Source organism: Mycteria americana, chromosome 14 (assembly GCF_035582795.1).
Source record: "Mycteria americana isolate JAX WOST 10 ecotype Jacksonville Zoo and Gardens chromosome 14, USCA_MyAme_1.0, whole genome shotgun sequence".
In the NCBI taxonomy this organism is placed as follows: Eukaryota; Metazoa; Chordata; class Aves; order Ciconiiformes; family Ciconiidae; genus Mycteria; species Mycteria americana.
This window is the reverse complement of record NC_134378.1, coordinates 4,757,898-4,784,581: the sequence shown is the minus strand read 5'-3', so window position 1 is coordinate 4,784,581 and position 26,684 is coordinate 4,757,898. Positions and strand designations below refer to the sequence as shown.

At 42.2% G+C, this 26,684-nt stretch overlaps 1 protein-coding gene across 1 annotated transcript in view; it reads right to left on the bottom strand.

Moving 5' to 3' along the window:
* PTPRT (protein tyrosine phosphatase receptor type T) overlaps window positions 1-26,684 on the bottom strand; it is a 342,262-nt gene that overhangs the window by 13,351 nt on the left and 302,227 nt on the right. Inside the window, exons 21-28 of the mRNA XM_075516941.1 lie at window positions 23,568-23,755; window positions 17,489-17,576; window positions 9,671-9,747; window positions 8,731-8,767; window positions 7,217-7,314; window positions 5,286-5,402; window positions 3,346-3,500; window positions 738-873 (exon numbers count right to left, since the gene is read on the bottom strand). Coding sequence (XP_075373056.1) covers window positions 738-873; window positions 3,346-3,500; window positions 5,286-5,402; window positions 7,217-7,314; window positions 8,731-8,767; window positions 9,671-9,747; window positions 17,489-17,576; window positions 23,568-23,755 — 896 coding nt within the window. The remainder of the gene's footprint in view (window positions 1-737; window positions 874-3,345; window positions 3,501-5,285; window positions 5,403-7,216; window positions 7,315-8,730; window positions 8,768-9,670; window positions 9,748-17,488; window positions 17,577-23,567; window positions 23,756-26,684) is intronic.

Genomic DNA, 26,684 nt, shown 5'->3' with positions numbered 1-26,684 from the left:
GGGCTGAGGAGGAAATCGGCACATAAAGGTTTTGTGTTCACAATCACGAAGCAATGGTGAGGAAGGGATTGTGCTTTGGACTTATGGTAACACCAGAGAAACAACTGGAGTAACAGGTCAGCTCCATCTGTCTCTTCAAAACCCCTGGACTCTTGGTATTCCAGGTAAAGTTCTTTCCCTGAACTAAATATGAGAAATCCAAGGAATTTAAGAGCCCTTCTCCGTTCCAGGCTATTGTCCTGTCCCTCAGCAGGGGAAGGCATTGAAGCATATAAATAAAACTTGTGCAGCAGGATAAGAGTTCCATAGAAGTTTGTGCAGCTCTTAGATGCCACGTGATGGAGCAGCTTGCTTAATCAGCACCCAAAGCTTGAATCAAGGATGCTTCATTTGTTTAGCTTGCAACTGATATAAACTAGGTACTATTGGAGTCTGCAGTATACCTATGAATGAGCCATGAGAGGATTCAGGAGCTAGCTTTTTTCTACTATGAGAATAAAATTAATCAGCAATGCTAAGACCTAAACTTCAAGGTCTGCCCTCCTGTCTTCGAGGCCTGGAGTAGCTGCCAGTGAATGTGGTTCGGTGCACATCTGGACACGTTTAGCCACCAAAAGTTCTGTGTAATCACATCACAGAGCAAGCAAGTGTTGACTTAACGAATTGCTGTGCTCCTGTTGAGCGGAGAAGCTGGCAGAAAAGCAGTACATCATAAGAGGAGACCTGCTGGCACCTACCTCCGTCTGCACCAAATTGACCCTTTGGGATCGCAGCTCTCGCACACAGTTAAATATATCCACCACGCCTTCATTCTCTGCCATGTCAAGCATGATGTCGATGGCAATAAAGCACCCTGTTCTCCCGGCCCCAGCACTAAAAAAAGAAAAAACCATGAGGATCTGCATGATCAGGGGACCATGGAGAGCAGGGCTCTACGGAGGAGAAAATGACTGCATCACAGATACAGCTGTCTTCTCTTGGAAGCTGCTCCCCTCTCCTTATTGGGCTGATTTTTGCGTGTAGCTAGATTAGCTTAGGATTTAAGAGAAGAAGGTGAAATAATATTTCTTGAAAGGGAAATGGACCCAGGTAAGCAGGAAAAAAAGCTTTGTGTTCTTGAACATCAACAAAAAAATTACTCTACAAAAATAATCATTATGATTTTAGAGGTCGGTTCACCTGCACAGCTCTCACCACACAGGATGTGGGAGAGCAGCCTCCAGGTTGCAAATAGACACAATTCCAGACATTTTCTTCCATGGGACTCTTTAAAAGGCATGCGCACTCAAGTGGGCATGATGGAAAGGGGCTCAGTCCTCCACCTCAAACATTTCTTTTCCCTTTTTAATCCGGAGGAGTTTGGGTCCCAAGGAGGGTGATTTCAAGTTGTGGATTATAAAATTATAGAGAAAGGAGCTCGAGGCTACTCAAAACCTTCAGTTTAGAGCCCCCCGCTGCTTGCGAGAATTGGACCATCTCCTGCAAAACTGTGTTGTCATTGTGTCCTCCTTCCCTCCTGGGAAATCATCCAAGCTGTTTAGGTGTGAAGGATAGAGAGAGGAGAACGTCTCTTCGCATTACTCCGAAGGAAGAAGGAAAATGCAGCTCAAATCAGGGAAACTTCAGTTGCATGAAAACTCCAGCAGAGCCGAAAGCAATGAATGAAAGATATGAATGACCATAAATTGACCAGATTAATCAACTGCTGAATAGAGAGAAGATATTTTTCATTTGCAGAATTTTAATGAATAAGTGGCATTTCCTCTCCCTTTATCTCTCAGCTTTTCAGAATTTTAACAAATAGTTATAACATTTCTATATTTAGAGGATCCTGGCACTTCATAAATATCGAACAGTGATACTATCCAGCCAGGCATCGGTAGGGAGAATTTGGTAATTACCACTTAAAGCAAGTCATTAAAATTCAAAAGCAGATAAATAACGGAGAGGAAATGGCATTTATTCATTAAAATGTGAAGGATGAAAAATTTCTCCTTGCTTTCTTGGTGACAATGAATCAGGTTCAGACTCCTTCCAGGGCCAGACCCACGTCATGGCATCAAGGTAGCAAATTCAGGTCTCCTGAGCTCTGAATGAATTCCCTTCTGCCAGCTCCTCAGGCTTAGCTGTATTTTATTATAAAACTGATTCATTCCTTGCTAAGAAAACCCAACAAAACAAAACACCCCCCCCAACCCCCAACTGTTTTAAAAAGATAAGATTGAATTGATCGTCCTTTCTAAAGTAGTTGTGGGATGTATTCTCTCTCTCTTCCTGATCACATAGCATGGCACTTAGAGGTAATTGCCTGTGGACTGATTAGAGGTGAGATTTTGGGATAGCCAGCTCTGCTCTCTAGCCTTGCGCTCCAGCCACGTCTCCTTTACAGGCCACGTGCTCTGAGCTCTGGCCCGAGCACTGCAGAAGTAGCTGCTACAAACCCAAACTCTGTTTTTGTAGCAATGTCTTTCCTTGCATTTGAAGTCGTCTAACTCTGATGCCAGCCTGCGTGTGTGTGCCTGCTCTGCCACCACCAGCAGCAAGCCTGATCGCACCTCAAACTGTTAGTTCTTCGTGTCAGGGACACTCTCCTACATATTCATATAGTGCCTTGCACAGTAGGGCTTTAAGCTCAGTTGGAAGAGAACAGTGCAGAAGAGCCCTCACCAGTAACAGCAGCAGCCGGGGAGTTAGCAAGCACATGATTCAATAGTCTGAATTTTCACAGCTGTAAACCAAGCAGCGAGGTTTCCTCAAGCATTCCCCTTTTATTTACTAGCTGGAAGGCACTGGGCAGGTTTTCAGTCTGACATTCCTATTCCAGCTCCTGGGCTTTGAGGCGGCCAAGATGCACAACGGCTGGCACCCAGGCCCAGGAAGACAGACCAACGTTTCAGACAAGACTACTGACGCTGGTACAAAGCTGAACTGCAGTGCATGTGGGTAAAGAAAAGCAACGTTGCTTTGAAATTCCCTGTCGGCAGCCCTGTCTTTTTGTAGGCATCGTCCCTTCTGCCACGTGAGGTTGGTTGTAGATAATGACTGGAATGGCTGTCCCAGATATTTACTGTTTTCCCAGCTCTGCTATGAGCGTCTAAGAGTACAGGGCACCGGAGAGTCTTCTACATTCGAATGGCCCTCTCTAACCTACTTATATCATCTCCAATTCATGCCAGCTAAGCTCCAGAGCTGCCACTTTAGAAAAGAAAACCAAATTCCACTTTGTTTCCCCATGAGGCGCACAAATTATACTCTTAACCAAACAAAATGTAGTTGATTATTGCCAGACGAGAAGGAAAAAAGCTGAAAAAGCTGATGGAGGAAAGGCTCACAGAGCTCGCATACCTGCAGTGCACAACAATGGGTCCTGCTTCTGGGGGATTGAGAAACTTCACCTGACGAACGAAGCCCAGGAGGCCCGTGGCATAGCAAGGAACCCCGTGGTCTGGCCAGCTGGTGAAGTGGAACTGCCGAATCTCTCGGATCTCATGGTAGCCTTTCTGAGGAGACAACACAGCCTCTATTTTTTTTCCATCAGACTGCAATCAGCATATTCTGATCACGGCTCCTTTCCCACACACAGGGGGCTGAACAAGCATTTAGCTCTCATTACACGCAGGAATGTGTCCTGCACTGCTTTTCACTCCAAGGGATTTCAGGCTGAACTCTGAGTACAAATGAAGTGGGTAACATACAACTGAGGACTATGAAGGTGAATGCCAGCTCCCAATTCAAACTTGTTGTCTTAGAGTTCAAACCCAGCTGATTAGGAACTTTACAGGGTGACTTCAGTCCCAGCATCCCATGGCTGCACTTATCCAGCCTCCTTCGATGTTATTGCCACAAACTCCCAAGAAGTCACTCTTAAATCCTTTTTGAGGCATTGAAATAACAGCCTGGGGAATGAACACCTACAGAGTGGCCACGTCCCAGGCAACGGAAGATTTTCTGCCATCTCCTGCCAAAAAATCTCAGTCTGAGATTACAGCTGGTGGTAAAAAGGGCAGAAACTGGTACCCAGACCCATCACTCAGCCTTTCTGGTGAGACCAAGTTATTGATACATGAAAATTGACACCACTTGTATATGCCCTGCAAAGGGTAACACAGACGGTCAGTTAGCTGTGACATTTTATTGTACGGGAAATGTAGGTGGAATCCAGCAGCAGGTCCTCTAACCTGTCAGATTTTGGCATTAGCATTTCTTACCAAGTTTGTCAGTGATCTAATGAAATATGCAGCTGATCTATTAGAAAACTGGAACCATATTCCCAGTGTGGCTGAAGTTCATTTAGCAGGAATTTTTGAAAAGCTTTAAAACCACTTACTGAGTGTTTGGAGAGTAATTTGGACAGCCTGGAATACTCTGACACTTAGACTTCCAATTTCTAATTACACGTAACAAAAATCTTGCCTTTTATTATATTTTTATTTCTGTTGAAAGGGGACCCTGCCTGGCATCCATTTTAACTGATACCTTTTTTCATCTGTAATTTGCCACTGTGAAACACGACAGTTATTATTCCTGGCATACCGTCAACTACCTGCTGGCTTTTGGATGCATTTAAACTTCATGCACTGTCGATTCTACTTTTGTGGCTACACAGAATCATGGAATCGTTTAGGTTGGAAAAGACCTTTAAGATCATCAAGTCCAACCATTAACCCAGCACTGCCAAGTCCACCACTACACCATGTCCCTACGCTGTTCATAAATGAATGTCATCTACACATCCTTTAAATACCTCCAGGGACGGTGACTCCACCACTTCCCTGGGCAGCCTGTTCCAGTGCTTGACAACACTTTCAGTGAAAAAATTTTTTCCTAATATCCAGTCTAAACCTCCCCTGGAGCAACTTGAGGCCGTTTCCTCTTGTCCTATCACTTGTTACCTGGGAGAAGAGACCGACCCCACCTCTCTACACCCTCCGTTCAGGCAGTTGTAGAGAGCAATGAGGTCTCCCCTCAGCCTCCTTTTCTCCAGGCTAAACAACCCCAGGTCCCTCAGCCTTGTGCTCCAGACCCTTCCCCAGCTTCGTTGCCCTTCTCTGGACACGCTCCAGCCCCTCAATGTCTCTCTTGTAGTGAGGAGCCAAGATGTTCATTTAAAATAATTTGTCCAAAATTGGAATCTCGTCCAAAAATTTAGGTTTCTGAAGTGAAACCTGTCCAAATAGTAACAGCTCCCATCTCCAAGAGCATTGTGGGTATGTTTTCCAGAGTTCACTTTTTGAACACAAATTAAGTGTTGTATCAAAATTTCAGCTGAGTGAATATTTCCTTACCTTTTGTACAGTAAAAGTGCGTATGACATACTCTGCCAATGGTTCTGTCTCAATTAAAGTGACTTTAATATCTCCATAGACCTCTGTGTCATCTGGCCAGTATCGAACACACTTTACCTGAGGGGAAAAAAGAAAATATTGCGAGGAACTAGCTGAAGCTGAGTCAGAGCTGACCTACATTTTACTCCACTTTCAAGCTGAAGCCAACGCAAATTGGGCTTTCTTCTCATGTACAGACCTTGTCAAAATTAACTGTATAAATTAGATCAAAACTCCTTTACCGTATATAGAAACCACAGGGAGGATTTTTTTCAGTTTCCTCTTTTGTGAATACAAATGAAAAGGATGCATTTGGCTCTTCTCCTTTAAGATAGTCTTCCTTAAATTTCCATACATGCCCTGACTGTATATCAGGTTTACAGAATACCTGGCAGTCACTACCACCATCCTTTTTACAAAAATCTATGCTCTTGCTATTGCTACTGTAATTCTGATCTCTCTCTGTTTAGCCAAGAATTTCAGTTCATAGGATTGTAAGATACTTGTTGATACATTAAATTTGTTTGACTCTAAGCTTTCCTTATCAGATGTGGACACAAATTTGACATTTTACCAGCTCTGACAGGCCTCAGCTAAGGCTCAGGAAAGAAATCTCCTGATCATGTAAACATATCCCAAGCTTAGCCACTTCTAGAAGCCATGTGCAAAACTAATAGTAGAGATTGAAGCCAAGGCTGTGAAGCTCTAGCAGGGATATCTGAGCTAACAAAGGCTATCAAGTTATTAAATGCTTTAGCATGAAAGAGTGGAACAGCACCTAAAAGCTGAAGCAATTAGCTACTGCGAAGCAGGCTCCGTGTTCCAGTTCCAGTCATAATCAGAAGGGTTTTTATAAATATTAAATATGATTAATGCAGGTTTGTTGTTGTTGGTTTTTTGTTTGGTTTTTTTTTGTTGGTTTTTTTTTTACACAGAGGCATTAATTTCAAACTGAAGTGTCAGTAGAAGGTACAATAGAATAAATAACAACAAATGAACAGAACCAGCTGGCATTCAACCATGAGATCTAAAGGAAATCAAATACAAAGCAGCTGAATTACTAATGGCTGTGAGTAAACTATCATTTAAATTTTTCTTAGTACCAAAGCAATGGAAGGTGACAAACATCAGGACAAAATTTTTAAGAGCTCCAGTTTCTGGCTGAGAAAGTCTCTAAACCAAAGACGACCAGGAGTGGGAAGAATGAATATGCAGGGGAAAGCCACCCCAGATGTGCCGTTTTCTTACTCCCTAAAGCCTAGCCTACGCCTTTTAAGGTATTCACGTTTGCTCCCATTGTGGGCTTTGGCAATTGCCTTGTGCCGACACAGGGACTTCTGGTTCCTCTGAGTCCAAGAGAGTGAAGCGGTTGGTGTTGAGGAGGCCGGCGCTGCTGGGCGGCCCCAGGATCCAGCTGTGCACAATCTCATACCACCACGGAACAGTGATCTTCTGAAGTGATTGGAAACTCTAGGCTGTGAACTGTCATTTAAAGAGCGATTTTGATAGTTTGAACACCAGTCACATGTTCTCACCCCTCCAGATTTTTGTGGGTAGAGAAGTATTCAGATTATACAGATAAAGAATAATTATTACAGAAGTACTTTTTTTCCTTCTGTACTGAAAAAAGGAGACAGCTTCTCAGCTAGCATAAATTTGTATAACTCTGCTAAAGCCGACTTACACCAGGAACACGATCATTATTAGTCTAAAAGGGAAGCAGCTAAGTATTACAAAATCTAGCGTTTTAGAGAAACACCCAGAGTGGCTTAACGCATTCCCTTACTACAGTAAGCAAAAGGCATTTCACTTGCTGAGCTCGCCTGAACAGCAGCACCGTGTTGTACCCAGCGCTGGCGTGGCTTTATATGTTGGGAAAGTGGTACCCTTACCCTGCCCACTTCCACCAAGTTGGTGACCATGACAACACTTGCAGAGTTTTCTTGCCAAATCATTCTCCAGAAATCCTTCACTGTCTCTTGCATTGGCCCTGGGGCAGGAGAAAAGACAAAAGGACATCTTAAGAGAGTGTATCGAATGCCAAAACAGTCTTCAGCTCTCCCCAGCCATTGCCCTGTTCCCACAGGAACCTACTCTCCCTTTCAGAGCATCCGTCTGCAATTCAGGGTTACAGACACAAACAGCCTGGAGGTCTTTAGGAGATCAGACACTTCCTCGCAGGGGGTGTTTAAGGTTCTAGCACGCTGGAAACAGAGGTGATGGCTGTACTGTAAATAGTGGAGATGGCTCCAGTAGGTAATCACGTATTAGTGGTGGGACACGGCTGCACCCTATAGGGACTCTGTAATTAAGGCTGTATTGAAATTTGTACCTGATTCAGCACTAAAATTCCTCCATTTCACACTTTAATATTTATTAATTATGAAGGAGGAAGGAAACATGCCCTTTTCTGAAGTTCCCCCAGAGAGAAAAATTTCAGGTTCCAACAGCCAGTCAGTCAGTCCTCACAAGAGGTTTATTAGACTACAGCCTCTCTCTGACCTTGTTTCCTTCCTCTCTTCTACACTGCAGACCAAGTCCTCCCACAGACTCCTTACACCCACTCTGCCCATCCTCCATCCTCCACGTTCTCTGCCTTGCTGCATTCCCTACACCTGTACATCCTCAAATGCCAGTTTTATTCTAACATGTTGTTTTACGCTTTCAACAGGGACAAGACAGCAATGAAGTCATAAAGCAGAATTTAAGAACAGAGTCATTTCTATGAACATCGCATTTGCAGGTAAGGAATGCACAAAAATGAGGACAAGTAATGGTAGAGGAAGAGGTCACAGCATAAGAGTTTGGCCAGTGATGCAGGAAAACAGCACCCTGTTGTAAAGAACAGGAGTAGGGAGGTTTGTCACCTAACATGGATAGCCCTCAGCATTGAATTGTGGTGGTTTTTTCTTTTGTTTTTTTTTTTCTTCCCTAAAGGCATAGGAAACTCATCAACTAACTTAGAGAAGGTGGTGTTCAAGTGTATTTCCTACTAGTTCCCAGTAACTAAAAGTTCATCAGTCACAGGCTTATTCATATTGCCCTCCCGAAGCAATGTCACTCCAGAAGGTAAATCCAAGATCTGTAAAGTCCCTTTCAGTTCTCATCTCATACTTCATGCACAAAGGACACATTACAGATTGTACTGCCCCCTCTAAGTCTGTAGCATTTGTTCTTCCTGTAGCTGAGGTTTTGCGTTTGAGTGCCTTAAAGGTCTTGGAACATTCTATATCCTTCCCTTTTGTGCCTCTATACCAAGTTTTCAGATGTTCCCCAAAACAGAAGAGGTCACCCAAAACAGAAGATATCACCCCAACGCAGAAGATGTCACCCTACAAATGGGTCTTACAACAGTTTAAAACAGCAGTGGTTTTACAAATATTTAGACATACAAGAATGAACTTGCCTTGAGTTGCAATGTAATGGCGAGGCCGGTGGTACCCCTGGAAAAAAAAAAACCAAAACGTGACGATCTGCGAGATCACAGCTCAGACAAAGCTCAGCATGTATTTTATACTTTCCAGGTACCACCAACTGCTGCGCTCTTAACGGTGTACTAACACTGGTTATCGAATGAATGAAGGCTCGTAGGTTGCCCTATGAGATTTTAACTGACGGTATCTCACTCAGGCTGAAAAATAAGATCTCATTATGCCAAAGAGAAAACAGGAATGGGGCAGTTTTCACTATTTCCTCAAAGAAACACAAGTCCTGTGACTTAAACAGTGGGCAAATCTGAAAACTAATAGGTAAAATGCTGCACTTTCTTGTTTGAAAAAGAAGAAAGGCATGCATTTGCCTCTGTATGAAAACGCTGCATATCAGTCTTATGTAGCTTTACTAGGTGTATTTTTCATCCCCTAAAGAAACTCTTCTGAACATTCTCATGTTCCTAAAATTTAGGACATGCATACAAGAAATGCACGTGCATTTGATCGTTCTGTGTGCGCGAGGGAGGCTGCTTTTGAATGTTATTGTATAACGCTAAAAAAAAATATGTCAATCTATCTACACGCCTTCTGCACTGCAACTTTGTAAGAAGTTGGTAAGTCTCAGTTATCTACTAATGCTATTGCGAGGGGCCAATACCGATTTCTGCATACGTCATTTAGCCCACATTCCACTTATGTTGGTGGATCTGTCAAACATAGGAAATCTCCATCTGTCCAGATTGGTCAGACAGAATAAACTGGAAACCTTCTCCCTGTCACAACATGATGTTTGTATGAGGTTCAGCTGTCATTCATATCAGATCAACAGTCTGTCCCTATGTCAGATGCACCAAATCCATAAGCAGACTTGTCAGCAGGAGAGTTTGTCAGAGCGGGGACGTCCAGGAGCCTTACGTCTATGTAATTGGCGTTTATGTAGTCAGAGTGGGGGTCCCCATCCAGCAGCTGCAATCTCACTCTTGAATGATCATCTGAAAGAATGAAAGAAAAAAAAGTGACAGTAACGATAAAGAGGAGTTTCTAAGTGTTTTATTTATCTGCTGATTCCTGCAAGTGGGTAACTGAATACTTACAATGATAAAAAATGAAAGAATATCACAGGTATTCCTGTTCCTACAAGCCCTTTCTTCTGTGTTTAAGATGTAACGTTTAGATCCTTGGGTTAGTGTTCACTCATACTCTGTGTTCATTAAATTCACTGCTGTCACCATAACCCTTACAGAGCTTTTAGACAGACCACAAATACGTCTTGGTTTGGGGGTCTTGGGACAGATCTTTGCAGGATGTGTCTCCATCCACAAAAGCCATCTTCACGCTTGGAAGTAACAGTCTCCCTGGCTTCATCTGATCTATGGAAACTGAGGCAAGAGCTAAAACTGTCAAGATCAGGATAAAAATAAATAGGTCATGACAGAGGTATAAAAGATTAAGGAGGGTAAAATGGCAAATGAAATCCTGCAAATAAGAAATGGGGCAACCCAGAAACCTGAAAGGAAACGCCAAAGGAAAACAGAGCAATGTTCCTTTATGCAGCCCACAGAACTCACAAAACAGCATCAAGGCAGTGTTAAAAAAAAAAAAAAAATGTTGAAATGTTCATGTTTTTGAGGACGTTCAAAGTTACTTTAGATAAGGCAATCAAATAACAGATATCAATCTTTTCATCTCCCAGCATGCTCTACAGTTCAGACGCAGAAAGGAGCTACCCCAGCAGGCAGATGACGTCACGGCTTTCCACCACGGGAGTATTTTGATCTTCCTCTGGAAGAGCCGGTGCTGGGCTCTGCCAAAGGAGGCACTCCGCGAGCTGGGCTGCTGAGCTGATTTGGGCTGGCAACCCCAGCGCTGGTATGCAATTAACTGCAGAACTGCTGTCTAAGGGCCAGTTGCTTGGCAAAGGCTACTGGGTTACAGAGGTCACTGCTGGGCATGCTGGGCTCATTTTAAAAGCGGTATAGTTAAGTCCATATATATATATATATATATATATAAAAGAAATGAAGAAGTCCATTAAGTTTATTTCCTCTCTACCAGCTCCGTAGATCCTAGCTCTCAGTCAGTAAAGCATTCATGTTTAGAAGCACTTCACAAAACACAGGCCTAAGCATGATTTACATTCAATTAAAAAGAACCATAGCAATGAAACATAAAAATATGAGTTGTGATTCTGCAGTAATTCAGTCAAAAAGGGTTTTAGTCATCACTTAATTAAATGTAGAATCAGATAATAATTGTCAAGACAGATGTGCATGCAGTTCTGAAAACCAAGATTTGGATATATATTAAATATTCATTTGGCTATGTAAAGCAATGATTCTCATACTCCGTTAATTCTTTGGGTGAGATTTTTCACACCCAAAAAATACAACCACATTGCTGTATTTATCAAATCCCATATTTGCATTCAAAAAAGGTTACACAGCTGAATCCATCAAAAGCTCTGTTATATTTGTATTAATAAATACAAGGTTTGCTACGCAGTGGAAGCAGGTATATTTCTCAGAGTGCTGATGATGTTCCCAACTCCAGACAATTACCTGCGCTCAAGGCAACTGCACCGGGAGTTGCAGTAAATCATGTGGTTAGACAGACAACAAAAGAATTTATACTTAGAGCAATTCTACAAAGACAGACAAAGAGCTGATTAAACCGGACATCTAGATGAAATACACAAAATCTCCCGTAGACAATTTCACACTTGCAATTCAAGGCAGGAAACCAAGGCTAGTTAAGAATCACACAGCACAAAAGCAAAGAAAAAAACCCTAGAGCTAATGGTTGGGAGGGGAACATCTACTAACTCTTCTTGTGATGCCACAAAGGAATAACGTTATGAAAGTCTTAACTTATTGCAACAATAGAACTAAAAAGTGATGAGGCCAAAAATGACCCTAATGGCCAGTGAAAAGAATCTCAGGTTGATTTTTTTAAGTGGGACAAAGACACTGTCTATGCACGGTGTGTAGCTGAAGTGCTCTGAATAGCCCTTGAGGAAGAACCTGCCTCTTTTCATTTACTAGAACCAAACCCAAAAATTAAGTTTCAGCTCTTTGAGCTCCTCTTTAGTTAAAAACTTAAAACAGGCAGGATGAATACCTCCTGAGGGAGCTAGACGTGGAAGACCTCAGAAGGAGACTCAGAAGGAGACTGCAGAACATTTAAGACAATTCTGGATAAGCAAAAGATGCTCTGTAGCTGTAAAAAGTGTGGTGTTTTTTTCCCTTTAAGCCAAATACGGTTATTCTATCTGTGAAGAACAGTAACGGATGAAGAAATGACCATTGGAAATGAATGACAATTTTAAAAAAGGAGACACTCAGCTTTAGGTCCAATTATATTTTGGGACCAATTGAAAAATACTTTTAGTTGAACTTTGCTTCAGGAGGACAGAATTCACAATATTTCATTGCATATTTTACAAAAATGAGATTAATTCCTGTGGGTGATTAATTTCTCTTATGAGCGTGAACAGTGCAGCAGAAAAAAAATCTGTGTATATGGTAAGCACACAAAATATTAATGATGTCTTAATGGTGCCTTTAATCTGTTCGTAAGTTTAGGAGCACAGTCTGAATAAAAGTTCATGAAACAACTTACCCTGTAAATCCCTTTTTTACCCTTTGGTACTTTGGAATTTATTTGGCTTTTTTTTTAATGGAGAGGGGCAAAAACCAATGCAACTTACTATGCTACTAACAGTAATGATCTTGTACTTATTTTTTTTCCTCTATAGACTTTAAAGGACTTTTCAAAGAACAGCAAATGTCTTCACTGTATCTTCTCCCAATGGTCAGAATTTATTTCTGATTCTGCACCCTTTCCACTGGACTACACTAGCCACGGAGACTGCATATTTGGCACACTGAAATGAAAGTGTCGCTCAACTCTTCTGTAAATTTATCAGACACCATATCACCGTGTGTTACAAATGGATTATAAGAAACTTCAAAAATGGAGGGAGAAACAGAAGAAAAATGGCACATTTGTAACATTCAGGACTGCAGAAAACAGAAATATACTTTAACAAATGTATAAATTATTTTATTTCTCCCTGTTTACTATAGTCTGTATGCAAGTTAGCAGAACTCTAAATTTGTATGAAGAGTACTTTGACTGAAAATAGGTCTTAAAACAGATTTAAAACATGACAAGAATTTCACTGAAAAGCATTATGCTCCCGTTTTAGCACAAAAACGTTACCGTTTCAAACTTCTGTCAAAATTCCCATTAGCGATCATTTGAAATATCATTGCAATTTTTCCACATCTCATTTTGACACCAGCACTGGATTAATCTCACACAACTTTTGCCATCTAAATATTACGCAGCTAGTCTAAACTGGCTGTCAAGGTTCCCCACATAGTCAATGGAGACATACAGACATCTTTTGAAATTATTCAACCCAGTTGTGGTATGAAAGGATGATGTGCCCTCCCAAGGCACACTGTCCTCCCCTTTCTTTCTCCACTGGTCCTGGACTGTGCCTTGAGAACTGGGTAACAGCGAGGCGTGGTACAGCCCACCCTCTCAGGATCACATACCATGGACACTGCACAGACAAGCAAGAGTGTAGGCACTACAGAAGAAACCATGGAATAAAAATGCTTGGAAGACAAAAGACTTCTATTCTAAATCCAATATTCATATATGGGGTTTTTATATTTTATGCATTATCCCTGTCCGTGGCCAAGAAGTACGCTCCACCTGCGTTTCAGCCGAGAGCTCCGTTAATCTCTCTCTGTTGTTTGTCTCTTCCACCACAAAATCCTCTGATTAATTCACAGTCTTCCAGCTCAAAGTGTATGGTAGTCAGAGCATGAAGGAAAAGCAAATTTCTCTACTGCCTTTTGTCATCAACTCAATAGTTTTTAACGGACCGTCACAGGACTTTAAAACCATGGTGCCTAAGTGGGAAGATGCTCTGCTGCAGATGGGAGGATGTGTCTAAAGTAGCACCAGGACGAGCACTCCTGGGAGTGCTGACCTCCTCCTGTAATATTATGCTCAGTAAAGGGAGAAAAGAAAGGGAAAGAAAGTGCTCTCCTGTAAGACGAAGCAAAACACAATCCTATGTCTTTACGTCCTCAGCTCCCATCTGAGAGTCTTTACTCTCTGATAATGTAATGGCTCTAAACCTGGACAAGATGGGGAGAAATAGAATAGAACCAAGTGTCCCATACAGCTTCTGGATGTTTTCTCTTCTACGTAATGGGTTTAGGTCAACCCACAAAAGCTCAGCATCCCTCCCCTACCAACTACTTGCTGATGCACTTTGAAGGCCTCAATATCTAAGGCCCTAAAGCAAATTTAAATCATTTTGCTTCAGCACATAAACGGATACAGTACCTACCCTGGCCCCCTAAAGGAAAAACTTGCATCTCCACAACTGTCTTTGTGTTTACAGCTTTTATACCCAAAGCGCAGGAGCAAAGCTCACGGACTGCTGATACAATAAAAAGTTCGAGTAGGGCAGCTTCCTCCTGCATGGCAAATCTGTGCAATTACAGTGCATCTTTCCACCATCAACAGTGGATTTCTGTGGTCATACAGACCCCAAATCCACTCCTCAGCCTTTCCCTTTCTCCAAAAAACATACCAGTGTTGCAGATTGAAGGGAACGCTGAAAAGCCGGGGTTTAAAGCATGGGAGAGCTTAGAGCTCTCTTGCAGCTCCTCTCCATGAGCAGAATAGCCTCATCTGCAGTTTTGATTTGCAAATGTAAGAACAGCAGATGTTGGGGCCGGCAGTAAGATCTAGGTTTTCACAGAGAGGCACGATGTTAATACAGCCCTGGGAAAGCAGTGAGCCGAGTAAAACAGTCCTGTAAGTGTACTATTACCCAGAAGGCCATAAAGACAAGATCTAATCTGCTGTGATTCACTGAGCAATGCTACTTATTGCAAGAGCTTACAAACCCACATTTTAACAAAAGTCTCTGAAGCAGTTACAAAAGTTAGATCAAAACCTGACTTTTCAATTCACTCCCCAAAAGGCATGGGATATCTTGTTCCCAGAGTGATGAAATGGCAACTGTGGTTACATAAATAACGTTAATTGCCATCTGCAGCCTTTTACCAAATAAACTGGTAGAAGCAATCAGTGCATACTCTGGGTTTTACCAGCAATTACAATTCTAGGACAACAAAGCAGCTAAGGGTGTAATCGCTTTCCACCTCCCCTCCCCTGCTCAGGCTTTTGCACAGTTTGTACCCACTGAGGACAATTTGTTTTCATGATCTGCCCAGAGGGAACTACTCCCCTGCTATTCTCAGCTCTGCTATCAATCCTCTATTCTGGATCCTGTCGTTGCCTTTACTCAGGAAAGTTGCCCAACGTCGCCCATCAGCAGGGTCTAGCTCAAGGCTTCGCCAGTGACACCACTGATAATTTCCCAATGGTTTTACAAAATGTCTGATGAATTATATGCTCCTTCCTCAGGCTTCCTCCCTTCCTTCTCCCTAGCATCTTCAAAGTGAAGCAAGGATTTCACTCCATTTTATCACTCTTTATTGCAAATTACTAAATTCTCCTTGCTGTCTTTTAGAAGAGCTGCTGTCTCCTCCTCAAACTCTTCAATATATATATTTGAAGCGAAGAAAACCCACTCAACTTTGTTATTTACCTTCAACTCTTCTGCATCCTTCCTCTCTTTCACTACCTTGCTTTCTTTACCTATGCCTTTCCACCCTCTCAACCTCATTCTGAAATTCTTCCCAACAGCCCTCAAACTTGAGCTTCTTTTCTAATGTTTTATACTGTGCAGACACTTCTTCCTTTAGCTTTGATTACATTTTGCATTCCCTTATTCAAGCGCATCACCTCCTATCTGTACTGCTACCGTATTTATATTTATAGCTAAAAGGCTAACATCACTCTTCATTAGACAACAATTCGTCTTTGTGAGCACCCTCCCTTTAGATAATACCCCATTTATCTTCCTCGATTTTGCTTCCTTAATTTCTTCTCACATTTCACTTGGAGTTCAACATTTTCTTTGTGATGACCTTCACCATAAATTAGATGGTGGCTATCACACACAGTCTTGGCTCTTTTCACCTCCACCTTTAAATTATGTCAACTGCTTCCTCAAAATCATACAGAGAAACAAAGAGTCTTTCACGTTTCCTTCCTTATATCATCCCATGGCACTTGTATCTTCAATCCAGTGTGTCGTTGTTGTAGCTGGACGATTTGTCTGTTTTAGACTAATTTAATCTAAGCTAATTGTATAGACAGGTAAATTGAACCTCTGTCTGGAGGTATCCCTCTTTGCCACTAGGAACACAGGAAACTTAAGAGCGAGGTGGAGCTTTTAGGCAGCTGAATTTAAGGGAGACAATTTTCCCCTTAAGTTAATACTCCACTACTATACTTCCATTTTCCACATGGAGAAACAAAGACTGATGGAACCGGTGACCTGCTCACAACCAACGCAGAAAGCCAGCAGCAGAAGTGGGATCAGATCAGGGCTCACAAACTTCTGATCTTTGTTTCCAGATTTCTTCATCTTTACCATGGGGTCCCTGAACTGAGCTGTTCTATGCCATTCCCCCAAAACTGTTACATGAATCATTTCTTTCAAGTCTTAAAAGAAAGAGAGGAGTAGTTACGTGTGAGATGACCTTTCTTTGTGGCCAAGGTTTTTTTTTAATTCTTTAGTAAAGTCTGTTTGTTCTACAGGGAACACATATTTAACTTGAGAAAAAATACAGTACTAAATATATCACTCAGCATGACTTAATTTTGCTCTTATAACATTCTATAGATTTATCCAGTCATGAAAATCTACGGCACATTCATTTATACTCTTATTTCTTGTTCTGATGGTCTTAGGCCTGGCTTCTCCACCTTGATGCTGCTCAGCAGCTCTTAAGAAGAATTACTTCTCGCACCTCCTCTCCCCAGTCATTATAAGGAATAATGAAACACTGGGGTAAGCTGCCTGGAGAGCTTGTGGAAAGCTCAACTTTGGAGATCATCAGGAAGAGGCTTCACAAATACCTGATAAAAATGACAGAGGTGAATCTGGTCCTGACCTGGAGAATAAAGCTGACCTAAACGGTTTTAATGGAGTCCTTCACTGCCCTGCAGTTCTGCGATGTATCAATATTCCTATAACATCAACAGTAATTGGTTATTGAAAGAAGTAAAACTAAGAAGCTTTAGTGCATTTTCAGCTGCCTTATTGTGATTCTGCGGCAGGATCTAAGCTTGTTCCACACATCAAACCAGCTCTCTGGGGACAAGCAGTGACTGCTCCACTGGTTACTGACCACAAGGAAGGAGGGAATCTGATCTCTGATCCATGCCTAAAAATCTGACATACCTGCATCTCCTTTTGCGCTCCCATTTGTGGCACTGAAAGCTCCGGGTTATGTAGCAAAAATGGACAGAAAATGGGCATCATTACCCACTGTGAAAATCCGACAAAAGGATTGAGCCCTTAAATTACAAACATTAAGCATAAAGCAAGGTAGATAGAAAACGTGTAAAAAACCATAAAGTCATGCAATGACTTTATGTAAAACAATGAAAAAACCCACAAAAGAAAATAAAAAAAATCATAGAAACATAGCCTGTAACAAACAGATTGAACTACTGAAGGCTCAGCACTGTAAACCAGCTTTTAGTGAGATCCTCAAACACGCCCTTTTCCACAGGATGCATATAAAAACTTACAGTAAGCTCAGGTTAATGTGAATTTACACCTACAGGAGATTATGTTTCCGTATCTGTTCTTATTGCGGTTTTCGTCTTCCTTGGCTGTATCCCAGGATGCAGTCTGCCCCTCGGGTAGTGCCTGCAAAATAAACAATAGTGGAGTGTTTATAAAAATCTGGCCAATGCCTTCAGGTGGATTAAGATGGCTGAGCAGGGCAAAAATAAAGGCGCTGCATAATTGAGTAGTCAACCGAGCAAACAGCTGCTCTTGAGGAAAGGGCACATCCACTAATGCAAAAAGCAGAGCTTGGTGCAGACCATTTGCATCTCTTGGCTTCTGCCAGCGAAGAATCATTTTCCTCCTGCTACTTCAGATCTAAAAGGATCAGGGGAATTTGTTTCTGGCTGCGCAGTCACAGGGTAACCTCATTTCCCTTGTAGAACAGGGTTTGTGGAGATTTCACATACATACACTTCTAAGAAAACCCAGATGGCTGAAACACAGTGCTCAGTCTTCCATCTTTAAGTTGAAAACAGATACAGTGGTTTCACCTATTTCTATATTAATAATGGGGTGACGCGATACAAACCACTAGCTGGTTTTCTCTGGGGAAAAATTAAAAAGCTTAAAAAGCTTAGGGTTTTAGATCATGTGTAAGGAAGAGAGGCAAAAGGAGGTAACACATGCTCATGAAGTATGAAAATACATAGTCATTTTCTTAAAATCTGCTCCTTTAGTTGAGAAAGGATGGGGTAAGAAAACTGGCAGCACAGAGCGCTACCCTACCCTATAGCTTGGTCCTATAACTATTCTGAACGCACTCAAATGAGCCACTTTCCCCTTGAGACACATCCAGGAAGGATTTTCAAGGCAAAGCCAGGCAAACAGCAGCTGGCACGGGATCTGGCTGAAGGACGGTCTTGCCTTCCTCGGAAGATGGCCCAGACTGCCGGTAAGCAGGACGATCCCTCTCCCTGCCTCCAGACGGTCGGGGACGTCAGCGCAGGCAGATCAAAGCAGCAGCGCTTGCTGCCGGAACAGCAGCAGCACCAGCTCCCTGGGCATCGCCAGCAGAGCCGGCCGGCCAGCCGCGATGGGCAAACCGCTGCCGTGGGCTGCAGCCAGCCTAGCCTTGACTGGGGCCGAAAACACAGGCGAGGAGCAGAACGGCTCCCACTGAACCGCTGCTCTAGATCTGCCTCCTCCAAGATCGACTCCCTAACACGATGTTACATTACTAAAAACAACAGTGAGGTTATAAATTGTATTATTTATGGTCCCCAGGGAATTAAAGGGGTTTTATACCACAATCATTGTAGAATCGTATCTGCCTTAGCTAGCAGTGCGTAGTTTGACACAGCTGTGCTAGAAAATGAATTTATATTCATCTTCACAAGCCATCCAGGTCTATTACAGTGCCTGAATGCAATAGCAGAGAGACACAATTATTAGGATCTACAACACTGACATTACAATTAAACTTAATATGAGCAAACCCCTGGCAGACCAGATCGTCGTGAACTTCCCCCAAAGGGGTTCCAGGACAGCAAATGTCAGGCACTGCAGCACGGCCACGAGCGTTGCTGACAAAAGACTGGGACAGTGAGTTCCTATTCAAAAGCCCAGGAGAAAGAGTAATAACTCTGTAATTGGTGAGGGCTTTGATCACACATACATTTCCTTTACAGACAGCTGTTTCCAAATAGCAGCTCATCTTCTGAGCAAAAAACCCCAACCAACAAACCTACAAACAACAAAAAGATCCCTGAGTAAAAGGAAAGAGGTGAGGAAGGTTCATTTTCATCTTCAAAGACTGAGGAAAAAGGTGCCTTATTTTTCCACTAATAACAAATTGCAGCAGATTGACCAGAGAATGGCAACAGTCATTAGACATCTAATCATAGCCATCTAAAAAGGAAAAAGGAAAACGGAAAAAAAAGAAAATCCTTTCTCATGACTTCCACATGGGAGAAGCTATCTTGGCCAAAAAAAAATACGTTCAGGTCCAATAAATCCCTTTTCAACAAACCCTATCCTTTCATATGATTTGAACATGAACTTCTCCATTGAAACTGATGTTTTTATATTTGCCTGATATAGCCTCCAAAGATTTAAGAGTCCAGGATTTTTCATCTCATTCAATACCAAAGAAATCTCTGCTTTTCACAGAACTACCCGTCTCTGAAGAGAGGAAGCACAGCTCTGGTTGGTGAGGAACACAAACTGCCTTTGCGGAGCTGTACCTTATACCCCTAACTTTTATACACACCAGATGAAGAAACTGGAGTAACTGCATGGACACGGGTGGTGCAGCGCAAACAATTTTTCTGTGAGATCACTAAAAATGCAGCACCAAGAACTGAAACTGCATTAGAAATACAAAGGCAAAAATCTCCATTATAAATCGGTTGCATCCAGAAAGAGAGGAGCATACCTAATATTTTGTTCCTTCAGTTTTTGTTTGTACAGTAGGTATCTCTATAATAGCAAAAAGGGTTAATATTTCTGTTTCTCTCTGCATTATCAGCAATGGTAAATCAGGATAGATCGCTCAGGCATCAGTGTTTGATCTGCATTTCACAGGAAACGCTCCCTCTTCTTTCTTTGATTTAACAACCGCAAACTTTCAGCGTTCAAAAATTCGAACTTGATAATCAGACTTTTCTACTTTTCTTCTTTTAGAGAAGTTTTGTAAAATTTATACTGAAATATCTTCCCAGTAGTGGAATTTACGTTACAATGATGCTTTTTAAATTAAATTGATCTAATTTTTATCTGAAATTACAAGGATAGATCTCTGAAAGTCAACTTCATCTCAATCAAGCTTTCTAAGCAACATCACTAAAGTGTTCACATTAAATTGAGGCTTATTGCAAACCAATTTCAATTTCCAATGGATGCATTTAGTTAGTTTGCTGTTTGTTTTTAATTTAAATACGAAAACTTGAATCATTCATTTTCACTGATCTACCCCAACGCTGCAGTATTGCTGCCAAAGGCAACAATATCAATTAAAAGCCTTGCTGCTCATCTCAAAGCCTGCCACAGAGTCCTGGCCCTCTCCCTGCAGCCACGACCTTCTCAGCAGCGGTGGCAAAACCGTTCCCACAACTCTGCTGTGACCCAGGGTTACAAACTGCTTCGGATAAAAAAAAATAACCTGAAAAGAAATATTTCAGCCAGATCAGTGCCCCATTCCGGTTTGTAGCAAAGCCTTAAGCCAACACTGTCCAAGGACGGCATCTACAGTAACACCCTGCTGCCGAACGTTTTGCAATGTCAGATCATAGCCTGAACCACAGGATCTATTCTTTTGACCAGACAGAAGATGTGTAGCCAGCCAGAAATGAAAGGGTTAAAATCCAGAGGTGACTTCAATAAGCTGAAGACTCTCAATACTAAGATGATTGAGGAAGGAGCCACAAAATCCAAAACAACTAAACGATCTCAGTAATGCAGCAGGAGAATGTACTTTAGTGACATCCTAAATCATAACGGAAAATGAGTTTGGATACTTAAGCCTATTATCTCCTTAGCCAGTAATTGGTGCTCGCAGTAAGGCTGTGGGACTAGTCCCGCAGCTCACAACAAATCAGGGCTGATACGTTCTGAAAAAGAACAGGTGACATATTTAAATGTGTCCCGTTTACATGTTTACGGCTATGCCTAATCCCAAATAGTGCTATCTACACCCAGTGCCAGCAATCTTTTTCTCTTGTGGTCTACACGTGTTATTGCTAAAAAGAAGCAGCAGCCAAAAAGGCCCAAGTCACACTTTGGCCTCAGGTGCAGCAGGCAGACCCAAAATAACACACACATGGCAAGTGCTGACAGATTCCCCCGTTCACACGCACGCAGTTATCATCCATTTCTCACCAGCAGTGACACCACTTACACAATCACATCCTGCTTTTCATCTCACTGTGGAGTTAGGCGCAAGATGCAAGCACCAGAAATATTTTTCTAGATGCCCTCAGTAGAATATGCTGCCTGTGCTCTAATGGTCTGTAGGTGAAAGTGTACTTTAAACAAATATCAAATGCAATTTCCAGGTTACTCAGCGGAGATGAGAATGTACAGAGATAAGAGATTGTCATGTGTGACTGATACGCTCTGTCCAAAGTGATTTTTCATGAGAGTAAAATTATTTGGTAAAATGTCACTAAATAGGCTGTAATTTATGCTATCAATTTGCAAAGTAAGTAGGAAAACCAGTTCCTTAGAAGAAAATAACGATTTGGAGGCGAGACTGATATTAATGTATGAAAACACATTTTAAAAGAGACATCACATTCTTTTTTAAGATTTTATCAACCATTCTGCAAAACGTTTTGCAAAGCCAGTTTTGCAGCTTTGTGCTCCTCTGGATTCCAGTCCGAGACACCACCCTCAGCCAACTTAAACCTCCCACCTCCCAGGAGCTCTAACACTCCTTGACATCCTCCCCGCATTTGTGGTATTGCTGGCGGTGGCTGAAAGCCGTTTGGAGCTGAAGCGCTGCCTGCGTCCCATGCTCTGAAAACCAAATTCCACCGCTGAAAATGACTGCCGCTTCGGGGAATTACCTCTGATTGAAGGGCAGAACAGCACATGTGATTTGAGAGCTTGTGGCATTCTCCAAGCTATTTCTTGTAAAGAAAGGAATTATGCAAATCTATATAATATCATCGTCATTATATACGTATGTAGATAGCACTTTCTGGGAAAGGCAGAACTTGCGGAGCTGAAAGTTGCATTGACATTTTTCATGCTAATGTGTTATTTTGATAATTACCAATGCCAGTGCCAGAAAATTACATATATGCCAGCACCTGTTTTCTTCTTGAACGTCAAGAACTAGATCTTAGGGCATCTGTAATTCAGCTGAATCTAGTTTTGGGTACTGCTCATGGAAATGGAGGCCAAGGGGGGCGGGTAAGTAAATCTCCTAAGAGAATTATTACCCTTTTTCAATATTAAACAGAGCTCTCTATATTGATAGTTTAATTAGCGTGCTTGATTGTGGGGCATGAGCGACTAGACCTGGTTAACATACAGTTACCAGAAACATTTGTTATGACAGTCTTTGATGCCCTCTGATTAAAAAAATACTCCCTAGTGACAACCAGAAAAAGATTGCCTCTCAATTACAGCAAAACCCAGCATCAATGATACAAACCCCATGGACTCTTACTTGCAGGGTGGAAAAGTGAGCTGTTTTCATTAAGTAACTTATTTTTCACAGCTGTTATGTTATTTTTAAGTAGTTTTAATGCCACTATGCATATTAATTGCTTATTGCCTTCCCACAAGCTTACTACATTCATTATAATTATCACTTGCTAGAGCAAATTCTCACATATGTTTGATGCTATTTGCCTCTTCTGTTCTCTCTCCTCTAAGTGTATATCCCTCTTCCAGCTCCTCCCCAACGTCATGTTCTTCTTGTCACTGGATTACATTCCTGGTCATTCCACCTTGGGGGGAAGAGCTGGGGCAGGGAGGAGGGCTGCTTTCATTTTTGCAGCTTACTCTTTGCTTCTCTCCTCACATGGAGTTGGAAGAGTTGATCAGCCAAAAATACTCTGAGCCAGAGGTTTGAGCATACTGGAAAACTCCACCTTCATTTAAGCTACACAAGGTTCTGCCCTTGCCTTTACAATTCTGCATTCAGGTCATTACGCTGTGATTTAATTTGATCAGTTGGTACAGAGTATTTGGGGAGCTCCTGAAAAGCTCAAGCAAAATCCCTTCCTTTTCTTAAAGCCTGGCTTGCACTGTTGTCAACTAAAGCACATCAATAAGTAAAGGACTATGGGACTCCAAGGCCGTCACTGAGTTCAGCACCTGTTAAATATTTACTGTCTGCTCTTTATGGGAGCGAGGGCACATGCTGATGGATGAGCACAATGTCATTATCTTACTGCTGTAATAAACACCTTTTCTTTGGACTAGAGGGCCACCAAAGACTGCTAGTGCTGTAAAATCCTGCCCTCGTAAACAGAAATAAGATGGAGAAAGGAAAGGATTAAGAGGGTAAGTGAATTAAGGAAAAGAAGCTCTTAAAAACCATTATCCTCCCCTCCCAAGCATCTAGCCTTTGTGAGTGCAACTCCTCTACTTATTCATGTGAGCGAAGGTTCCTCTCACCTCATACTCCTCTTTAAATCCATAGCCCTGTCCTCGCTTCATCTGGGTGATGTGCTGCAGCAGGTCGGCCACTCGGATGGCTGGCTGGAACTGCCCCCGGGGGTAGGACATTTCCACCGGCTCGCAGCTCCGGTACGGGTGGGTCTGGATAGTCAGGGTTGGCTGGGTCATCTCTCCATGGCTACTGTCTGTTTTAAAGACAGGGAGGCAAAACAAGCTTTCACCTCTCTGGTATTTCCACTCTCATTCTCGCTCTGTTTGTTTATTTCTTTCTCCACCACCCCATAGACTGGTGCAGGCAAAAGAAAGTAAAGAAAAAAGTAGGAAACACACACTTGCCTACAGCTGCCTAGAAAGACTAAATCACACTTGAATGTTTTTTGTGTCAAGGAGACAAACCCAAAGAGATGGGAAACAGAGTAAAGAGCCGATCAGGCTAGCGAGGATACAGCACATAGAGCGAAACAGCGCATTTTGTACAGGTGAGCTCTGCGTGACGACTCCCATCGCATTCCATACCTTTCTGCACAAACCTGCAAAGAACATGACTGAAAGATACATACAGATGAGCAAGATATTCAAGTGGGATTTGGGGTGTACAATATGAGATAACTGAAAGGGGTCCAAGTTAATAGCAAACAAATTACTAGCATTTCAAATAAGCCATACCGGATGTTAGAGGCAAATTAAACCGCTCTGCTGGTTCAGGCCTAAAATTTATATGGCAATTACAAAGATGTCATATTATCAGAAAGAATAAACCAGCATAAAAATATAGTTATCTTCCATGCAGAAACTTAAATTTCAGAAACGTAAACTTAACAGAAGAAGTTTCTTTTTGAAAGGAATGGATTAAAAAAAATCTCTGTCACTGTGCAGATGGGATTGTAACCTCTAATATCCCAGCACAACACATATACACAACAAAATATTCCTGGTGAACTCACAGGAAAGAGCTTAAATAACTAAACAACTGACTGTTACAATAGTTATTTTTAACAACAGAAACTCAGATTAGGTGAAAAATTTAGTTTCTTATCTACCAGAGGTGACCAAATTTAAATAGTTGGCCAATTAAACCATTGTTTTTTCCTATGATTACAGGCATCTGAGATGCTTGGGTTCTTTCACACATACAGACCTTAACAGTCTGCATTAATTCTTTCTGGTCCTACCCAAACCCAAGATATTAGCAAACAGAACATATATCTCCCTCAGATTGTTCATAAAAAACCCCTTAAGACTGCGTACACAAGGCTTGTTTCTTACAGAAAGCTTACTGGCAAAGAGCCTAAACACCATCCCTTGTCAGCAATACTGCAGTCATGTTTTGGAAGGGATAAAGAATAAATAAATCAAATTGCAATTTCAGGGTGATTTTTGTGAGGCAGAAATACGGCCAGAGTGCTATTGTAAACATCGCTATCCTTGAGAAATCGCCGCGGAGTTTTGCTCAGCAGCAGTCAGGGTCTCTGCCCTTGCCCCTCACTGCAAAGCCGGGCAGGAGCAGGCAGGCGAGGGCACGAGGCTGCCTTCGGCGGCTGGCAACCGAAGACGCGCGCAACGCCACACGCAAGGCGTTAGCTGGGTTACTGGTATATTAGGGGGAAGGTATCAAGACGGGCGTACGCTCTGGTTTGACGTTGCAGGACTATGAGAAGGAGAAAGGAATGCCAGCAGTGGCCACTGCTGCAGGGCAAGCTGATCTCCAGTGGGAGATAAGTGAGTCTGGTGGTTCAATTACCAGAGCTGCTGAACGCATCCTGCTGCTTCTGAAATAAATTAGCACAAAGCCATCGTCTGCTCTGAAGATTAGGCTACTGAATTTAAGGATTTCTGAATCCCAGGTTCTCATAAACACAGTCACATTCCCAGGACACTCAGAGATTTACAGAGCTATGGCTCTAGCGAAGCAACCCTCAGATACAAAATGTGAATAAATTTGGGATTTAAGGAAGAGTAACATCCAAAGCATTTGTATAATCATCCCTAATGCTCCGACTAATGACAGTGTGAGAACTCTGAACAGAGGGAATTTCAAGGCTTATTAATTCCCCTAGTTGGATTCGCTTTCCCAGTGCATCCTTCCTCCCCTATTCCCTATTAACGTCCTGTAATGGAGAGGAGAAGATTTTTATCGCGGACCATTTCCAACAGACGTACTATGCTTAATTTTCCATCATTAGGTTTAATACAAACCCAATTTCACAATTGGCTTCTCTGAGGAACCTACAAGTAATGCCACATGTTTATCAGCCCCAATTAAAAAACATTACAATATCCCTATTCGAGAGGGAGTCTTAAAACTAATGTGCGGTTCTAGTGCTAATACAGTAAGGGCACATGCAGAGCACAGGCTACTTGTAAAATGTAGCTCAGATCACTCAGCTCCTTTGCAGGCAATTATTAATTTCTCTCTTCATCAGATCCTTTAATTCTGGTATACTTGGCTCTCTTCTCAGAGAGAAGTATCATAGGGAGAGGTGAAAGCCAGAAAAGTGGTGCCCCCTCCTTTCCAGAATAACTCCCCTCAAAGCAGGCGCTCGTGTTACGAATCTGGAACCAGACGAAGCTGCTCAGCAACAAAGAAGGATCTGACTCTGGCCTTTGGGTTTATAGTGACAACTGTGCTTCTGATCTCTTTGGTCAGACAGATAAAAAATGGTACAAAACCCACGGATTGCAGTAACAGCTCTTGCAGCATGGTCCGTGGCATCACACCGATTGCGTGCCTCTCACCCAGCCAAGTGTTTCTGCTTAAAAAAAAAAAAAAAAAAGTGTCACGCAATCTGGGTCATCCTACTCTCAACCGAATGACACACAGAGCTGAAACTAGGCAGAAGATCACCTCCTCTGGACGTCCGTGACAAACGCACCTTGAACGGCCTCTGCGCTACCTGAAAGAAGACCTAAGCCCGACATTCGCACCAGCTCAGGACAGCTGTCAGTTATTCCCACCAGCACTTTATCTGGGCCAAGGAAAGAGTGGAGGGGCTTTTATGGAGACAAATGGCTATGCATGAGGTGAGCCTAGCGTTTACATGTTCTGGTAATAAAGCCTGATGGAAGAAACATATTTTCCTTCTCCATCTAATCACACCATGAGCCTGAACCTAA